This window comes from Artibeus jamaicensis, unplaced genomic scaffold (assembly GCF_021234435.1).
Source record: "Artibeus jamaicensis isolate MK-2021 breed Jamaican fruit bat unplaced genomic scaffold, CSHL_Jam_final contig_519, whole genome shotgun sequence".
In the NCBI taxonomy this organism is placed as follows: domain Eukaryota; kingdom Metazoa; phylum Chordata; class Mammalia; order Chiroptera; family Phyllostomidae; genus Artibeus; species Artibeus jamaicensis.
Window position 1 is genome coordinate 50,869,457 of NW_026521871.1, and position 17,162 is coordinate 50,886,618.

At 57.0% G+C, this 17,162-nt stretch overlaps 1 protein-coding gene across 1 annotated transcript in view; it reads right to left on the reverse strand.

Annotated features, from left to right (window-relative positions):
* Window positions 1–12,694, reverse strand: part of CCDC13 (coiled-coil domain containing 13) — a 29,585-nt gene extending 16,891 nt beyond the window's left edge. Inside the window, exons 1-7 of the mRNA XM_037148379.2 lie at window positions 12,474–12,694; window positions 11,606–11,754; window positions 7,760–7,902; window positions 6,551–6,640; window positions 3,623–3,739; window positions 2,296–2,400; window positions 93–254 (exon numbers count right to left, since the gene is read on the reverse strand). Coding sequence (XP_037004274.2) covers window positions 93–254; window positions 2,296–2,400; window positions 3,623–3,739; window positions 6,551–6,640; window positions 7,760–7,902; window positions 11,606–11,754; window positions 12,474–12,694 — 987 coding nt within the window. The remainder of the gene's footprint in view (window positions 1–92; window positions 255–2,295; window positions 2,401–3,622; window positions 3,740–6,550; window positions 6,641–7,759; window positions 7,903–11,605; window positions 11,755–12,473) is intronic.
* Window positions 12,695–17,162: the final 4,468 nt, after the last annotated feature.

The window sequence follows — 17,162 nt, forward strand, 5'->3', positions numbered from 1 at the left end:
GCGTCCCCGAGTCCTTGCCAGGGCGGTCACGACCTCCGGGTGCCACGTGCCCAGCTGACCGACCCCCCCCGCCCCCCGCACGCGTGCATTACCTCCCAGCCTTCCTGTTTCTCCCTCTCCAATATGCGGATCCTCAGCAGGTTTCTGTCCTGTGCCGTCAGCTTCCTTGGGTCTGGACAGACAGACAGCTCGTCACTGGCTGTTCCCACAGACTGGCTCTGGGTCTGTCCCAACTGTTTCTCAAGCTCTCGAACCTGAGGGCAGTGAGACTTGTTGTTCCACTGGTGGTCAGACTCGACCGCTCGGAGGGGCCGCGCTGACAGCCGAGGCACCCCACCGGACAGATGGACGTGGAAGCCCCACGTGAGAGGGCCTGGGGTGGAGAGAGATTTCAGGTGGCACCCTGAGCAAAACTAGAGAGGTTTAGCTTAGAAAAGAGAAACTTCGAAGCCAATGGGGAAAATCGCCCCACTTCTGAGTGTTTTGAGGCTGAGAAGCAGACTCGAGGCCCCAGGAAGCCGGGAGGGAGAGGAAAGAAGGTCTCAGAACCAGAAAGAGCTCTGATGGGCATACCACCCACGACGTGGTGCACTCCCTGGGAGGCCCTGGTGCCCGGCTGCTTACAAGAGATGCTGCAGGGCCGGGCGGAGCGGGGACTGCGAGACCAGTGCAGAGCCTCACCGGCTGTGTGACCACGCACAGATTACTTAACTTCTCTGAGTCTCAGGTCTCTCACCTGTGCAATGGCCCTAAGGGTCCACCCTGCTAATGCTGTTAGGAGCATTTGGTGCCCTGAACTTGTCCGGGCCTGGGAACCCCTGAGATACTTCTTGGAACCACGAAGTTTAGATCAACAAGTCAGAGCTCCAGGAGAAGGACCTGGGGACCTGCATTTTGCACCAGTGCTACGGGGGATACTGAGGGTGAGGCAACTTCGAGAAACCCTGAGATGGCCCGGGTGAGGCCTTCAGCTCATAGTCCAGGGCTCAGAGGCTCTTGTCTCTCTCTGTAAGGGGCTGGAAGATGTCACCTCATGGAACGATGGCTTTATCATGCTGCGGTTAAAGTGGGAAACTCCTAGGGTCCTTGTAATCCTGGTCCCCATGTCGACACCACATAAAGGATGGAACAAAGCTGGGTAAACCTGAGCGGGGGCAAAATTCACCCGGCTCATTGGTAAAGGGCTGCATGCGGAAACGCACCACAGCGCCCTCGTGTGGCCTTGTGTGGTCATTCCATTAAGCATCCAAGAACACAGGATGACGTCTCACAATTTATTTACACTATTTAACAACAAAGATAATTAATGTGTTGAGTGCTTATTATGTCCAAGCACTGTGCTTTCCAAGGGTTATTTCATTTAACCCTCAAAACCCCACGAGAAAAATACAGTGTGACGTCTCCCTTTCACAGGTGAGGAGACCGAGGTACAGAGCAGGGAATCACCTGAGGTCACGGCAGACACACACTTGGTCTCTTGAACCCCGAGGCCACACCCTGGTCAGTAATTACAGTTTTTCCGAGGCCTTTTCCCCTTCTTGTTGGCTTCAAGAATTCACCCAGGAAACCCTGATGGTAAAAGCTGCCCGTCCAGCGGCCATGACCCTGAAGTCCATGGGGTGAAGGCAAAGCACTCGGCAACTGGGGACGTGATACGCCTGCTGGTGTTCCTTGGTTTGAAGGCAAAAATGAGGAAAATAACCACAGCTAACCTCGGTACAGCGCTTCCTCCACGCCTGGCCCCTGCTGGGCATTTTACGCACACTGCCTCATCCTGCCTCACCCACCCTGTGTAGGGGCTCGGCAACCGAGGCCTGAGGCCACACAGCTGGCAAGAGGAGAGCAGGGGTTGGAGTCCCAGCGGTTGGGCTCTGGGGCCCCTGCTCTAGTCTCAAGGAGACTCCAAATGGTTAGCACAGAAAGAGGGAGACAACGCTAAGTTTTTATTGGGTAATTAAAACTTTCAAAAGTCTACAAGCATCTGGACAAAACTGGAAAAAGCCTACAAAGTACACTAGTCACGCAAATTTACATAAACTCGGGAGAGAAAAAAATACGCCTGGAGTCAGATAAATCAAAGGCCTTGGCATTTGCTGAGCACCAGAGCCTGGCACATGGTAACTGTTATGTAAATGCTTGTTCATTAAGTAACAAATTAAAGTCAGGCTGGGTGGGGAGAATGTGGAACAAGGGCCCTGCAGGGGGCCTTTCTGGGCTCTGCTGGGGGCCGGTGGGGGTCTTTCTGGGGCGTTTCAAGCCCTGCATCCTGGACCAGAAGCGTGAAGACTCACTCACCTTGCTCTGTAAAACGAGGATTTGTTGAGCCCGGCCCCTCCAGGTCCCTGGCGAGGACAGAAGCTGCTGGACGTTCACATCTTCCCCAACCTCACTAGCCAACACCTGAAAGGGCAGGGCCTTCAATGAGACCAGGAGAGGGGGGCCCTGCAGGGCCCAGGGCCTCTGCCCATCTGGAGGCTCCCAGGAGGCCCAGCATCTGCCTGGCCAACCTCCCTCCAGAGCCGAAGGCCAGCAGGCTGGGCTCCAAGTGCAGTCGGCCCTAGGAAAGCAGCAGACCCCTCATTCCCAGCGTTTCTCGGTGATGCTCAGAGCAGACGAGGAACTGCCGACAAGGCCCAGGCGGGGCCCCTTGCTCTTGACATACTCTGGGATGTGAACCCCAAGGTCGACCAAGACCGTCTGCTTCCTGAATTTGTTCACGGTCACCTAGAACGGAGCCCATTCTGGCCGGCTCCAGGAACTGCATTGCCACAGGGCGTCGCCCTCTGAGAAGAGCCACCAACAGGGGGCCATGCCTGAGAGCAGCAAGAGAGAGGGGCTCTGAGTGTCACCCAGGGGTGCTCGGTTCCAGAGGGGCCCGGCGCTGTGGCTGTCCGGAGGTGTTCAGGCCCCGCCTCTGGGCTTGGAGGTGGAAACAGCACACTCAGCTGGGCCCTGGGCCCCTCCAAAGCCTTTTGGAAACCTGAGCAGTGCACTGGGTCTCTGGGGCTTGTTTCTACAATGGAGCAGTGTTTGGGAAATCTTGGCTGGTCTGAGTGGTTCCAGCCGGAAAGACAAACGCCAGAGAATTCACTGTGTAAATACAAATAAATAATGAACCAGCTGGGCCTGCATCCCGAGTCTGATGATTTTCCTTTGAAAGGGGTCTTTAATACACAAACAACTATTCATTTTCTGATATTACAGACAGCGGAGGGCAGAAGGCAGGTCTGGTGGGGCTTCCAAGTCCAAGGTGGCTTACGAACGAGAGACCCGGGATCTGCCAGGGTGCACACCCTGCCATCTGTCACAGGGTACAAGAAAAATTGTAAGGACTCTGCCTAGTTAGGCAGTTCTGTCCTCCTCAGTCCACAGCTGGGTGGGCACAGCGAGGGTCTGGACGGCCTAAGGGCCCCTCGGGCGGCCAGCAACCCCACTCACCCAGAGGGTCTGTTTCTAGGGCTGGCAGAAGCTGTCGCTGGCTCTGGAGCTCAACCCAGAGCAGGCAGCATGAGGCTCACGGGGCCAGGCCTTCTCTAGGCCCTGAATGGGGCCCATTGTCCCCGTCATGCCCTTCCCGAGCCCAGCCCCAGCCAAGGAGACCTGAAGTCTGGCTCTGAAATACCTTCTGGGCCATCCGGAGCTCCTGCCTCAGAGACTGGATCTGGTTGCGGAGGTCACTCATCTTCAAGTTGGCAGCCGCCAGCCTGTCCTGCACGACCTTCACCTCTGGGGCCTCCGGCTGGTTGGGGAAGACGGGATGGAGAGCAGTCACTCGTTGCCTCCACGGTAATAACGACCGCAGCCCCTGTTTACCCCACCGTGCGCTGGGCGCCATGCTAAGTGCTTGACAAGGAGCAGCCCACTCAGCCTCACGCGCCCTGGGAGGTAGGTTCTCCCGGCAGCCCCTTGGCCTGGCAGCCCCTTGGAGATGCAACGCAGAGGCTGCTGGAGGCCAAGTTCCCGTGGCGTGGGGTGCCTGGTTGGGGAGGGGGGAGTGTGGGTGTGGGTCCTGGCAGTCCTTTGTCCTGAGTGTTGTGCACACACCCGACACCGGCGGTGGCCACAGAGGAGACCCACAGGCTCTGCACCTTCCAGACACACCCTGGGTGTGGGCGCTCTGCTGTGCTCAGAGACCCGAAACCGGAGACGTCGGCACCACCGGCTTCAGCGGCACCACCATGAGGCTGCAGAGAGCCTGCAATGTGAGCAGAATCTGCACGCTGGAAACTTACACAAAACCCAAACGTATCTTCTTTTCAGCCACATTTTGCGTGTCCCCCATCTATCTGTCTGCCACCCCTCCTCACTGCTGTTGGGCTCTGTTTTCTTCCCGCTTCGGCGCTGCTTTGAGCCCACCCTGCAGCGGGCGGCCACACCTCGCCTGCCAGACCTCGGTGCGCCGAGCCCCACCAGCCCTGCGGAGTGGGGACACGGGAGCCGCCATGGTGCAAGAGCCCCCCCGCCCCCGCGTGCCCGCTGTTGGCCTGCTCGAAACACGGGACGAGCGTGCAGAGAGAACCTGGATCTAGAACCCCATTCCCTCGTATGTAAAATGGGGAATGCAAACCCGGCGTCCGGCTCCCGTGCGTGTTGGTAGAAAGACACTTGTGAGGCGCCGTGGTGCAGATTCCCACAGAGGGCAGTGCCAGGGCCCTAACCTGACTCGGGGGGCGGCTGGTGGAGGGGCTGAGGGCCCCCGTGGTGCCCCTGTTAGGGCTGGGCCTGCGTGCACGCTCAGCTCTCACCCTTCTCAGCCGGGGCCGTCCCACTCAGGGCGGCGGGGCTGAAACTTCCTCCTGCCACCTCAGAGCTGCCTCCCTGCAGAGTGAAATTCCACAGGCTTTGTCTGGGGCCTGGGTAGGGCTCGGTTCCTTGAGGACATAACTGAAACCTGGCCCGTGGGGAGCAGACGGGTGCTCACGCCCCGGGCCCCTGCAGCCCCAGCAAGGGAGGGAGGGCTGCCCCGCTCCCGCTCCCGGGAGTGAGCTCGCAGCTCTGGAGCCAGAATGCGGGCCGAGCCTGCAGGCCGAGGCGATGTGGCTCGGGCCACCTGCACAGTCAATGGAGCCGAGCGGGGACACTGCTTTTGTTCTCTCTGGGATCCGAGGAGGCCCAGAGAAAACGCATGGCACCGATGAATCGAGACTGGCGGCCCGTCACCCGCTCTGCCGGTGGAAGCCTGCCAGGCTCCCTGCAGCCACGGGGGTGGAGGGGGGTGGCCGGGGTCATGCAGCTGACACCCAGCCAGCGAACAGGATGCAAGTGCTGATGGCTGCCTGGCCTCTGAGCCTTAGACTGTCTGGTGGGAGGCCCTCCCCCACAGCCCCTCTCCAGCGAGGCCCCCCTCCAGAACCCCCTCCATGCCCCCTCCCAGCCCCCTCAGGCAAGGGGCCGCTCCCTCCGTGACCTCAGAGCCTGGGCCTCTCTCGGAAAGCCCTGTCCAACTCCTTCATTCAACATGGCCCCTCATCTCTTCTCTGGGACTCCCTGCCGGACAGAGGCCTGTCTGATTCTCTGGGTCACAGGGCTCGACAAGAGCCCAGACCAGCACTCTCCCAACCCGGGAAGCTCTCATGGGGCTCAGGCACACGGCCGTGCTCAGCGCTCTGGACAAACCAGGGGCTGCCCAGCTCGTCCCCCAGAGCCAGCAAAGGTGCGGACCAGCCGGCCAGCCTCTGCTGAGCGCAGAGCCCCTCTTCTGCCTCCCCAGCTTCGAGCAGGTGTACACAAGAGCGGCCCTCGGGGGGTGTCTCTGCCCTGGCACCCGAGGGGCCGGTCCCTGCACACAAGGACGGAATTCTCCTCCAGACAGGCACGAAGTGACTCGGCCCTGAGCTGTGGGCAGCGGGAGGAGGGCCCGGGAAAGGAGTCGTGAGGCTTGGACCCCTGGGTCACCCACGGGCCTGGCTTCTCGGGGAAACCCCCCGGGGAGGCCTCCTGAGGTGTTCTGGAGACTCTGGTGCTATCTCCTCCCTGGCTCGGGCTCCGTGCCCCTCCCTGTAGCCCACGGGGGCCAGCCTGCCCTCTTCCATGCAGCTGCAATTCACACCTCCTGGTTCATCGCTGCCGAGTAACGCGGAATCACAGGAACAAGCTCCCATTCCCAGCAGTCACTTTGCTCTCTAGACTTGGGGCGCCACACATAAACTGCCCCCCAAAGCAGGGCTCCGTGGGGCAGCAGTAAGCGCCCTGTTTCTGGGATGAGGTAGAGGTTGGCTGTCTCCCTAGTGGGCTGAGAGCGGGCAGCCAGCTGGACCAGGCCCTCCCTCCTGGTCCTGAAATTCTAGGACCCCAGGATGCTCAGGTGCCTCCTGACCCCCTCTCTGGAGACTGAATTACAGTGAGACCCTCCCGGGCCTCAGTTGGGGTGCTCCTGGCTTGGTCACAGCTCTCCGACTGCGCTCCTGGGGATCCGGCGATGGCGGCATGGGCTCCCCAATGCGGCGGAGGTGGGTGGACCCCAGACAGGGGCCCCTACACGCTGTGGAAGGGGGGAGGCCTGGGCTGGCGGCTGCCTCACTGACTCCCTAGCACAGAAGAGAATTCATACCAAGGCTCTGTCTCCCGTTGGGGCCCTTGGCGTCCTGGCTCCTGCGTCGGCAGCCCCCTTGGCTGGCAGCCTGGCCAGGGCCGTCTGCAGCTGAAAAAGCAAACCTCACACTTAGTATTTCATTCCGCTCAGCAACCGTGGTGCCCAAGCAAGGCACTCTGGTGCCACCCTTGGGTGCATGGTCACCTTTCCACGCACATTAGGATCACCAGTGGAAGAATCTTCTTTGCTAACTGTGCAGTGGGAGAGGGTACAGTGGATTGTCTGCCTGTCTTCCAGCAGCATCGAGACGCAGCCCTCGAGTTCACCCACAACCTAATCAACAGTGTCCCGGAGTTTGACAGCGGTCTGGGAGCCGAGGGGGAAGGAATCAGAGGCTTCGGGTTCCAGACAAGGAGACCAGCTGCGTGTCACAGAACACGCAGCTGCAATCCCATGCCAAGTGCGATGGCTGAGGAGGGTTTTGGAGAGCAGCAGAACTGGATTCGGAGTCTGGCACCACCACACACGGTGTCACTTAGGAGCCTCTTAGCTTCTCCCAGCCTCGGCTCCTTCAGCCATACAAGGAGAGGCTGCATAGGTCCTATCTGGCTGTGGGTCTCATTCTTGATGCTAAGGGACTAGGAACTGCTTGGGCTGTGCCCTTGCCCGACTGGAGGGCTTAGTGGTCAGCTGTGGGAGGGCAGGGGTGGGGGCAGCAGAAAGGGAAGACGGATGGAAGTGAGACCACGAGCTTCCAATTAGCAAGGATCCCTGTTCAAATATTCGACAAACATTTGCCTAGTGCTCACTGCATGCCAGGTCCTGTTCTAAGCATTGTGCAATGCGATGTCATTTAGTGCTCAGAAAACCTCGGGGTGGGTACTCTGTTTACTGCCGTGTGACAGATGGGGGACGAGAAGGCACAGAGTGTTTATGCTCAAAGCCACCAAGCAAGTCGGGGATGGAGCTGAGACCCGCACTCAGGCAGCTGGGCTCTGGCTCCATGTCCCAACCTCCGTGCCGAGCTGCCTCTCCGTGACCTGCGTCCCCTCACTTCCCAACACACTTTCCCCTCTTGAAACGTGACAAGGACTGAGGAACTCGCTGCAAACACTGGCCCACAAGCCCTTCAGAAGGACCCACAGCACCTAAGTGTGGCTCCCCCTCCTGGAGGGGCGGCCTGGGGGCTGAGTCCCCTCCAGAGGCAGGAACGACCCGGCTGCTCACCTCCTGCTCCAGCTCCTGGACGCGCTTGCTCAGCCGCTTCACTCTGGCTTTCGAGCCCTCTGACTCTGCCACCAGCACCCGGTTCTTCTTGGACAGCTCGACAATTTTGGTGGCGATCACATCCCCCGCCACACCGGCCGTCCCTAAAATGAAGGAGAATGGTGAAGTCAATTAAAAATGCAGGCAACACGGCCAACTCATGCTACGCCCCCGACGGCCAGGGTTTTCAAAGCTCAGGCCGCGAGGTAGGGTGGTCACAGAGGGGCAGGGGCTCAGGAGAGTCACCCCACACGGAGGGACCTTGAGACCCGACTCTGCCAAGTAGAAGGCAGCCACTCCGGGACTCAGCAGGTTCTGGGGAAATGATAAAATAGGGGAGCAGAGTTTTAATTCTATGGGAGGTAACTTGATTGTGCCAATTCTCCCTGCCCTCCTCAGTGCCAGGGTCTCGTGTCTACACCTCATGCTCTGAAACTGCTGTGCCCTCCAGTGAGGAGGGAGCACCCCCAGCCGTCAAGCCTGCCTAACTCTGGATGCAGCCAAGGACTCGTTTGGCCAGTGGGATGTTAGCAGACAAGGTGGAGGAGGAGGCTCGAAAGTGCAGGTAAGCTCGCCCTTTTCGTGCGTGCCACCTGCACAGGGACAGCCCACTCGGGCCCGCTGGCTGGTCCCAGGAAGAGGAGCAGAGAGACCTGGGACAGAGCTGGCCCACCTGGCCGAGCCCGGCCCAGGTCAGTGGACCCCCAGCCAACCCCCAGGTGTTGGGGCCACATTGATGCTCATGGCCGAATGGTGCCGAGGTTGCGTGGTCGTCTTCACGGAATTCTGTGGTGACGCCTAACAATATAAACGCCTGTGTTCGCGGAGTTCCTACCAAGTGTGGAACACTCTCGGTGTTAGGGATTCAGTGGTGATTAGAAAAGACCGACAAATAATAAAAAGCAAACATAAACGTATGCAAATACCTTGGGAGGAGTAAGTGCTACGAGATAGACTGATGCCAGGCAAGGGGACAAGAACGGTGGGGTGATGCTCCCAGGGGCGGTTGGGAAAGGCTCTCGGAGGAGGTAACAGAGTGTGGACAGAGACCTGGCTGAACGACGTGAGGGACCAGCCCTGCAGAAGAGTGTTCTCGGCAGAAGAAAGAGCAAGTGCTGAGGCTGGGAGGCGGGAGGGTGCTGAGGAAGCAGCAGGAAGGCCGTTCAAGGGCAGAGGCTGAAGGGGTGGTTGGAGGGATGTAAGTGGGGTGGCGAGGAGCACTAGAGAAGGCAGGCAGTGGGGGCTGGCCCCGCATGGCCACCGGTAGCTCTGCAGTCCCTTGACTTCTCTGGAGGGCAACTTCCCATCTGTGCAAAGGCTGGATGGTCTGCAAGTTCCTGAGAGCTTCTGATGCTCCAGCACTGGGTCATTGGTGGAGACACCTTCTTAAGACTACTTTTAAGGCTGTAATGCACCTTGGCGCAAGACCGAGGCGGACCATGAACAAAGGTACTTGAAGGTTTTCAGGTCGGCTCAGCCCAGGGCTTGTGTTGCTGGCCAAGGCCCGGCAGTGAGTAAGGCAACAAGGAGCAGCTGCCTCTGGCAACCTTACATCCTGTCCGCTGAACAGAGTGAGGACCCGCAGGAGGAAGGGCTCGGGGCTCGGGGAGGAAACCAGGCCTAGAGGTACGAGTGGTCCAGCCCTGAGTCCTCTGGGCTGTGTCTTCCTCCCAGGACTCAAAACCAGTACAAATCCCGGAACCTGACATCAGAAAGAGGCCTGAGAGAGCCCTCCCCTATCCTGAGGGCAGGAATGGGAGCTCAGGGTCAATGCAAAACGTCCTCTGGGTCCTTGTTCCACTTCTCGCCAACCCTGTCTCCAGACAAGCCCGGCTCCTGAGCTGCCCCCCACGGCCGTGGGCCGGTGGGGAAAGGACAGCTCAGAAATGCTCGGTGTCTGGGTGAACACGGCGGGCTGCTTCGGTCTCCTTACGTGAAAATGAATATGGTAAGACTGTCTGATGGGATTTGCAATATATAGAAATAATAAATACACAAGATGCAACAGAATGGGGAGGATAAAGGGAGCTACACGGAGGTAAAGTTTCTTCATTCCTCTTGTAGCGATAGGATAGGAATTCTAAGTAGACTGTGAAAGTGAAGTATGTAACCACTAGAGCAATCGCTAATAAATAGTACAAAAAATATCGTTTAAAAAACTAAACTATTTATTACCCTGGCTAGTGTGGCTCAGTGGATTGAGTGCTGGCCTGTGAATTGAAGGGTCACAGGTTTGATTCCCAATTAGGGCACATGCTTGGGTTGCAGGCTAGGTACCTAGCAGGGGGCGCTCAAGAGGCAACCACACATTGATGTTTCTCTCCCTCTCTTTCACCCTCCCTTCCCTCTCTCTAAAAGTAATACATAAAAATCTTTTTTTAGAAAAACAAAACAAAACTAAACTAACAGTCGCTGAAAATCCCGCCAAAGGGAAATTAGTGTCTCAGCTGCCAGCAGCCTGTTACCTGTGGCCTCATTTAAAAACATGAACTGGGCCAATCAGACATTTCTCTTCCAAACGTGGAGCTGGAAATCAGAAATGGCAACTTCAGAGTCCAAACTGGATTTAAGAGGGGAGATTTAAGGGAGAGCGGGGGCGGGGTGCAGCCAGGTGAGGCCCTGAGGGGGCTGGCGGGGACAGGCAGAGGGAGGGGACGCAGGGCAGGCTGGGGAAAGGGAGCAGCACTTGTCCGGTCTCCCGGGTCTCCTGGGCGTGGGATCTCCTGCTCTCCCTGGAGCCCGAGCAGCCCCTCTGCAGCCTGGCCAGAGGGCAAGCTGCCCCTTCACATCTGAACCTCCAGTGTGTTTCTGTCCTCACAACACAAAGCGTGGTCTTCAGTGCTTCATTTTAGACAAAAAGGGCCAAATCGTGGAGGGAGGCACAGTAGACTACAAGGGGTCTCTAGGACGCTAAAGCCCCTTGCTGTTTAATCTGGCAGGGGTTCCCTGGGTGGGTGTGTCCACTCTTAAAGGCATTTAAGATCACAGGCAGGGAGGGGCACCCTGGCAGATGCCGGGTGAGGCCGGCTGCTCTCTGTGACTGGTGAGCTGGCTTTGTGGTTTATTAGTCAGCCATCCAGGAATTGCTCAGTGGGCATACCTGGAACAGAGGCCAAGGTCCCCACCAGATCCACAGGACCAAGGTCTAGGTCATAACCACAGCGCCAATGTCCAGCCCACACCCCCAGGGCTAAGGTCAACCTTAAACTCACAAAGCCATGGTCCCCACCCGGCCCATGACGCCAAGGTCTCCAGCAACAGAACCAAGGTCCAGCCTGGCCTTGAAGGGCCAAGGTCCATTCTAGACCGTGCTGGGTCCTAGGAAATCCCGGGAACAGCTAGCTTCCCTGTCCCGTCCACCCTCTGCAGCAACAGAGCAAACAGAGTAAATGCCAATTACTACGGGGGCTTTCTCACATCCACCGTTCAACGCCAGAGCCGGAGCACCAACCCAAAATGGACCCCGTTGGCCCCCTGAACACGCAGCCAACCCACTGCGGGACCTTGTCCAGAGTCCTAGCTGAGTCACCAACCCTGCCCAGAAGCCCGCTGCTGGCCCTCTACCCCGGCTGCTCTGCCACTCCCGTGCCCTGGAGTGCGGGCCTCCTCGGCCCATTCTCTCCCTCTACCCACTCCCTCATTCCCAGGACTCATCGGACCAGCGGGGCCACAGCCGGCCCCTGGCACTCTCACCTGCCCTGTGGAACCTGCTGCTTGCCCTGCTGGGCAGGCTCCATGACACCTGGGCCCGGGCTTCAGGGCACCTGGCATTCAGGGCAGGGATGGTCGCAACCCCGGGGGAGCTACCTGTGAAGGCAAATCTGTCCTCCTCGATTTTCTTTTTGAGGTGTTTGATTTCGAAGTCCCTCTCCTTCAGCAGCTTGTACAGCCGCCCGTTCTCATCCGCGGTTTCCCGGAGCTGACTGCAAAGCTGCTCCACCTGGTCCTCCAGCGCCCTGCAAGGCAAAGGCCGGTGACCACCTCCCCACAGGGCCCGGGGCTGCTGCACCTCATGGGGCCCGGGGCGGTGATAAGAACCGGTCTGTACGAAATAGGAATGAGGAATTAGGGCAACCTCGACGAGCCGATGCTAACACACTGGTCTCAAAACCAGTCCACAAAGCCTTCTGTGTCAGTACAGACTCCTGTTTATAACAACCGGGACAGATCAATGGGCACCTGTGTGACGTCAAATTTAGAGCAAACCGAAAAGGTTCTGGGCTCTTTACAACCTTCCCACCAACTGCAAAATAGCAAGGAACCCTCCAAGGGCTCCTTTAGGACAGACAGGTGTGTGTGTTATGTCAGGAAAGGTCACTGGCATGGAAGAACAGTCCCGGGTGAGACTGGGACAATGACTTCCGATGGCCATCGAAGGCAGCCAACTAGCTCCTCAGAAACCCAAACAGTTTCCATGAGAAACTACATGAGAAAGTCCACATGAATAAACTTACCGCCTGATGAGTTTCCCAGTTTCAAGGGGACTTTACGTGGTTTGTAAGCACGTTTCATGTGAAATTTTGTCCACAGGAGCACCGCCCATCATTCAGGTGCAGGAGTCCTCAGTAACAACCTCTGGGCGACCCCTGCCTCTCACCTGACTGTCTGTAGCCGTGTCTCCCCCACCTGCCGACCTCCCCGTGGTGCTCCTGGCAGAGGTCGCACCCGCCTTTACCTCTGCTCGAAGCTGCCTTTCCAGTGTTGCCCCCCAGCGTGGAGAGGGCTGAGGCCATCGCAGGCCTCTAAGGGCTCCTCTGGGCCGTCGGCTCTGCTGCTGGGGCTCAGCTCCTTTTCCTTCTGTTTCTCCATCCGCTTCTGTAGCCTTTTGAGCTGCATCTCCTGCATGGCCTTGAACTGGAGCCGCAAGGTGTCCTGCGAGCCTTCGTCCGCAGCCATCTTGCCCTAGGAGTCGGGTGGGTTGGGGAGGGCCAGACCTGAAGCAAACCCCACACGGGGCACGTTCCCCAAGAGCGCTCAGAGCGTAGTCAGCCCCGTGTACAGCCCCCAGCCCTGGAGTTTCCTGCGCGGCTTCGCGTGTGGCCGCGTGGGGGCCCAGAGGACCCAGCCCCACTGCAAATGCCCTGAAAGCCAACGTTGAGCAGAGCCCCCTCCTCTGGCCCTGGCGGTGCCACCGGACTGCACAGGGCATTGGAACACAGCCTCACCCCTCAGACTCAGCACCTCACCCCTCTGGTGGCGCTGACTCTGGCTGAACACCAGAATCTCCTAAAATATACCGACGCCGGGGCACATGCCTGGACCCATTAAACCCCAATTCCTAGGAATGGGACTCAGTCACTACCTTTAAAATTGAGGTGCAGTTTACCTGCAGTAAAGGGCATAAGTCCCAAGTACACAGTTCAGTGAATCTTTACATAAATATACACTTGGCTGGTGACAGCAAGGTATAGGGTACCACCTGTCCCTAACTGAGGATGAGTTCTGTTTTCTTTTTAATCAGCTCCATTGCAGTGGGATTTGCACACAATAACATACACCAAGTTTGGGTGTGCAAATGAGTGTTGGCAGATACACGCACCTGTGTAAACCACCATCACCACAATAGAACCTTTCTATCACACCGGAAAGCTCCTCGGGGCCCCTTTGCAACCTGTTCCCCTGCCCACCCCATGCCCAGGCAAACTGGTCTGCTCTCCACCCCGGCACCTTTGCCTCTTCTAGAATCCGTGCAACTTGAGTCAGACAGTAGGCAGTCTTGAGTGGTTTGGTTTTGTTTCGCTTAGCACTGCCTTTCGGAAATGTATCCGTGTTGTTGCATCACTAGTTCATCCCTTTTTACTGCTGGGTAGTGTCCATTGTATAGACATACCCTAGTTTATTCGTATCTCCACTGTTATTGGAGACCCGGGCTGTTTCCATTTGGGGCTACCGTGAATAATGCTGTTACAAACGCTCATGTACAAGACAGTCTTTGTACAAACACATGCTTTTATTTCCCTTAGGTGAATACTTAGAGTTGGAAATGCCTGGTTACGTGCTAAGTTTATGATAGTTTTATAAGAAACCACTAAATTGCTTTCCAGAGTTACTGTCCCATTTATATCCCCGCCACCAGTGCATGGGAGTTCCAGCCGCTCCACATTCTTGCACACCCCTCGTGGGGTCAGCAGGCATCCCAGTCTTGCTGGTGGCTGTGCAGCACTATCTCGGTGTGGTTTCGTGTGCATTTTCCCGATGGCAAACCGTGCAGAGCCTCTTTTCATGGGCTTGCTGGCCCCCTGCACATCTTTCAGGATGTGTGTTCACATTTAAAAAGTTTGTTGTCTTCTTATTGAGTTCCTTTTTTTTAAAAAAAAAGATTTTATGCATTCATTTTTAGAGAAAGGGGAAGGGGCGAAGGAGAGAAAAATTGGTCTCGTACATGCCCCGACCAGGGACTGAATCTGCAACGCAGGCATGTGCCCTGACCTGCAACAGAACCAGCGACCCTGTGCTTTGTAGGATGATGCCCAACCAACTGAGCCGCACCAGTCAGTGCTTACTGGGTTCCTTTTGTGTTTTGGATGTTTGTCTACTTTTGAATTTCATGTAAATAGCACTATAGAGCACCAAAAATGGAGTTTGAAAACTCCCCCCAGACACTTTTCAAGTGTAGCCAGTACTAAGCATCCCTGACTTAAAAACCAGACTCAAGTCACACCGTCCACCTGCCATCCGATCACCCATAAATCTTGCTGATTCTCCATAAATGTCTCCAAATCCGCCCCCATACTTCCTTCCCCAGTGACACCATTCTCATGGGCGTCCTCCTGGCCACCTCAGGCCATTTGCACGTGCTGCTCCCCTTCCCTGGAACGTTCTTTCCTCAGACGTCCACCTTCCTCACCGCTCTATCTCGGAGTTTGTGCCCTCACCCCATGCCCCTTACCCGGCTTTATCTTTCTGCATCACACTCAGCTTCACCCCGCACATTGTGCGTTTGTCCGTTGGTTGCCTCTCCTCCTCCCCGCCAGCCCCACGATGGCAGGCTCTGTGCGATGTTCATTGCTGGTGTGTAGCAGGCACGGAATCAACACATAGTAAACGAATGATGGGCGCACTGGCCCCAGGACTGCTGAACAAGTCCGGGCGGCCCCACTGCCCCCTCCCTCGTCCCGCCTCTCTTGAGGTCTAGCCCGCCCTCACTGGGGAACTACTTTTGCTGAATGCACAGCTCTGAGACTGACGTGCCCCTACGCTGAAAGCTTCAGTAGATGCCTGCCTGTTAGCCCCAAATCGAGTCCAAAGGCTCTGAAAGCTTTGTGAGATTTGGCCTCAGTCTCTCCTCCCAGCCTGTTTTCCCATCATAGTGCCAGTCCCATCTAGTGTCACTCTGCTCCTACTCCTCCGGCGGGGGCGGGGGAGCCGGATTAGCTTCAATTTCTATCGAGTCCAACTTCAACTTCCCTGCAAAGGGCCAGACAGTCAATACTTTCAGCTTTGTAGGCCATACGGTCTCGGCCACCGCAGACAAAGCGTAAATGAGCGGGCGTGGCGGCGGCCCAGAGAAGCTTGAGTGCAAAAACCAGCGGGGAGCTGGGTTTGGACTGCGAGCCTGAGTGCGCCAACCCGATGAGAGGAATTTCGCCTGAGAAGGACCCTGGAGACGGAGGAAAACCTTATCGAGCCAATGATTTGAAAATGTACCTAATAGAGCTTAAAAATAAATTTATCCTGCGCGTCCCTATTTTTGTAGATTATAAGAAGGAACGACCATATACTTCACTCTCCAAATTGGGTCACCTTGGAGAGTGCAAGCGAGAGCTATTAATAACTCTCCTGGGTCAACAGAGAGTCAGGTGAGCCACTTGGAGGCTGTGACCAGCATGTAAAGCGGCAGTTCCCGCCTGCACTGCCCGTGGGGACCACTTGGGGCGCTTTAAAGATACTGACGCTGGGTCCCGCGCCCAGGGATTCTGCTCAAGGAATCGGTCCAGTCATCGGTCAGGGCGCAACCTGGGTGCTGGGTGCTGCGGCTTGGGCTACCCTATGAGAAGCCTGGTCCAAGGTAAGACAGCAGCTGGAGTTCAGGGTGAACTTGGCTTTGTAGCGGCTCTGTGAATCTAAAAGGTTTCTATACCTCCCCAGGCCTCAGTAAGCAGGACATGAAGACGTGGAGGCCACAGATGTGCCGTGAGAGCACAAATGCAAAGGGCAGTGGGAAACACTCCATCGGCTGTGCCACTGGTAGAAACAAAATATTACTACTATCTTCTCCCTTCCTGGTGGTCTTTGTGGAGGACCCCTTCCACTTCCTCCTCCTGCCCCACGTCCAGACACTTGTCCCTCACAGTGGACCCTGTGACCCTTCAGCAGAAAATCTGGCCTGGCTGCTGGGCCCACAGTGACCAAGCCCCATGACAGCTGCCTCCAGCCTCTGCGGCCACTGCCTTGCATTGCAAGGTCGCCTCCTCTGCGCCCCATCTCCTACCTGCTCCATGAACTGGGTGGCACTGGGCTTCCCTCCCCGCCTCCCCACCTGTGTCTCCCTGTCTCTCTGGCCGCCTGCTTCCTACCTTAGCTGCCGGGGTCATGTCCTGCCCCTTTAATCCCTACTGCACACAACCATCTGGGGCCTTTCCAAAACCAGATGTCAGTGTCTCCTGCCTCTGCAAGGCTCACCAGGACTCAGCGTGCACCCTGGCTCCCGAGGGCCCAGGACTCACAGATGCGCTCTGGCTGCCCCAGGGCTGCATCCACCCAGGCATTTTTGTCTGACTCTCACAGAATGCTATGTTAGGATTTTAATTTGTTGCCAACATTCAAACATTTGTAGATTTCAATTAAATCCAGATTTCCAGCCTCTTCTGTAAAAGTTTACGGACCTGGCAATGCTGAGCCCATGGTCCCACGTGGGCAGCAGCTGCTGCGCCGAGGGAGCTCTCTCCAGGCAGAGTATGTCCTTTCCACTCAGCCACAGTCCCTGCCACTGCCAGAGGCTGCCGCTGGCACATCAGCCACCCATCATCATCGCAGAAAATGCTGTTCTCTCTCTTCCGCCTGCTGGATCCACCCTTGTCACTTCCCATCAGCCCCTGCAGATGTCTGGGTTTATGACCCCTGCTAAGGCTCATGTCCGGAGGCACCTCAAATGCTTGCTTCAACCACTCCACCTGCCTGGGATGTCTTCCTCCCCAGGCCGCTGCAGCAGCCCTTCTCCTTCCCACAGACTCCGGTTCAGCCTTTAGGGTTCCCCTGGGGGCACTCTGTGGGCTCCTGGGATGCACCCAGGTGTTCCTTGATCACTAAACTTACCTCAGAGTATTATAATCATCTACGTGTACTTCTATTCCTCTCCTTCACTGAGGCCTCTTTTTTTATTTTTTATTTTTAATAATTAATTTTATTTAGTTATTTTTCAAGT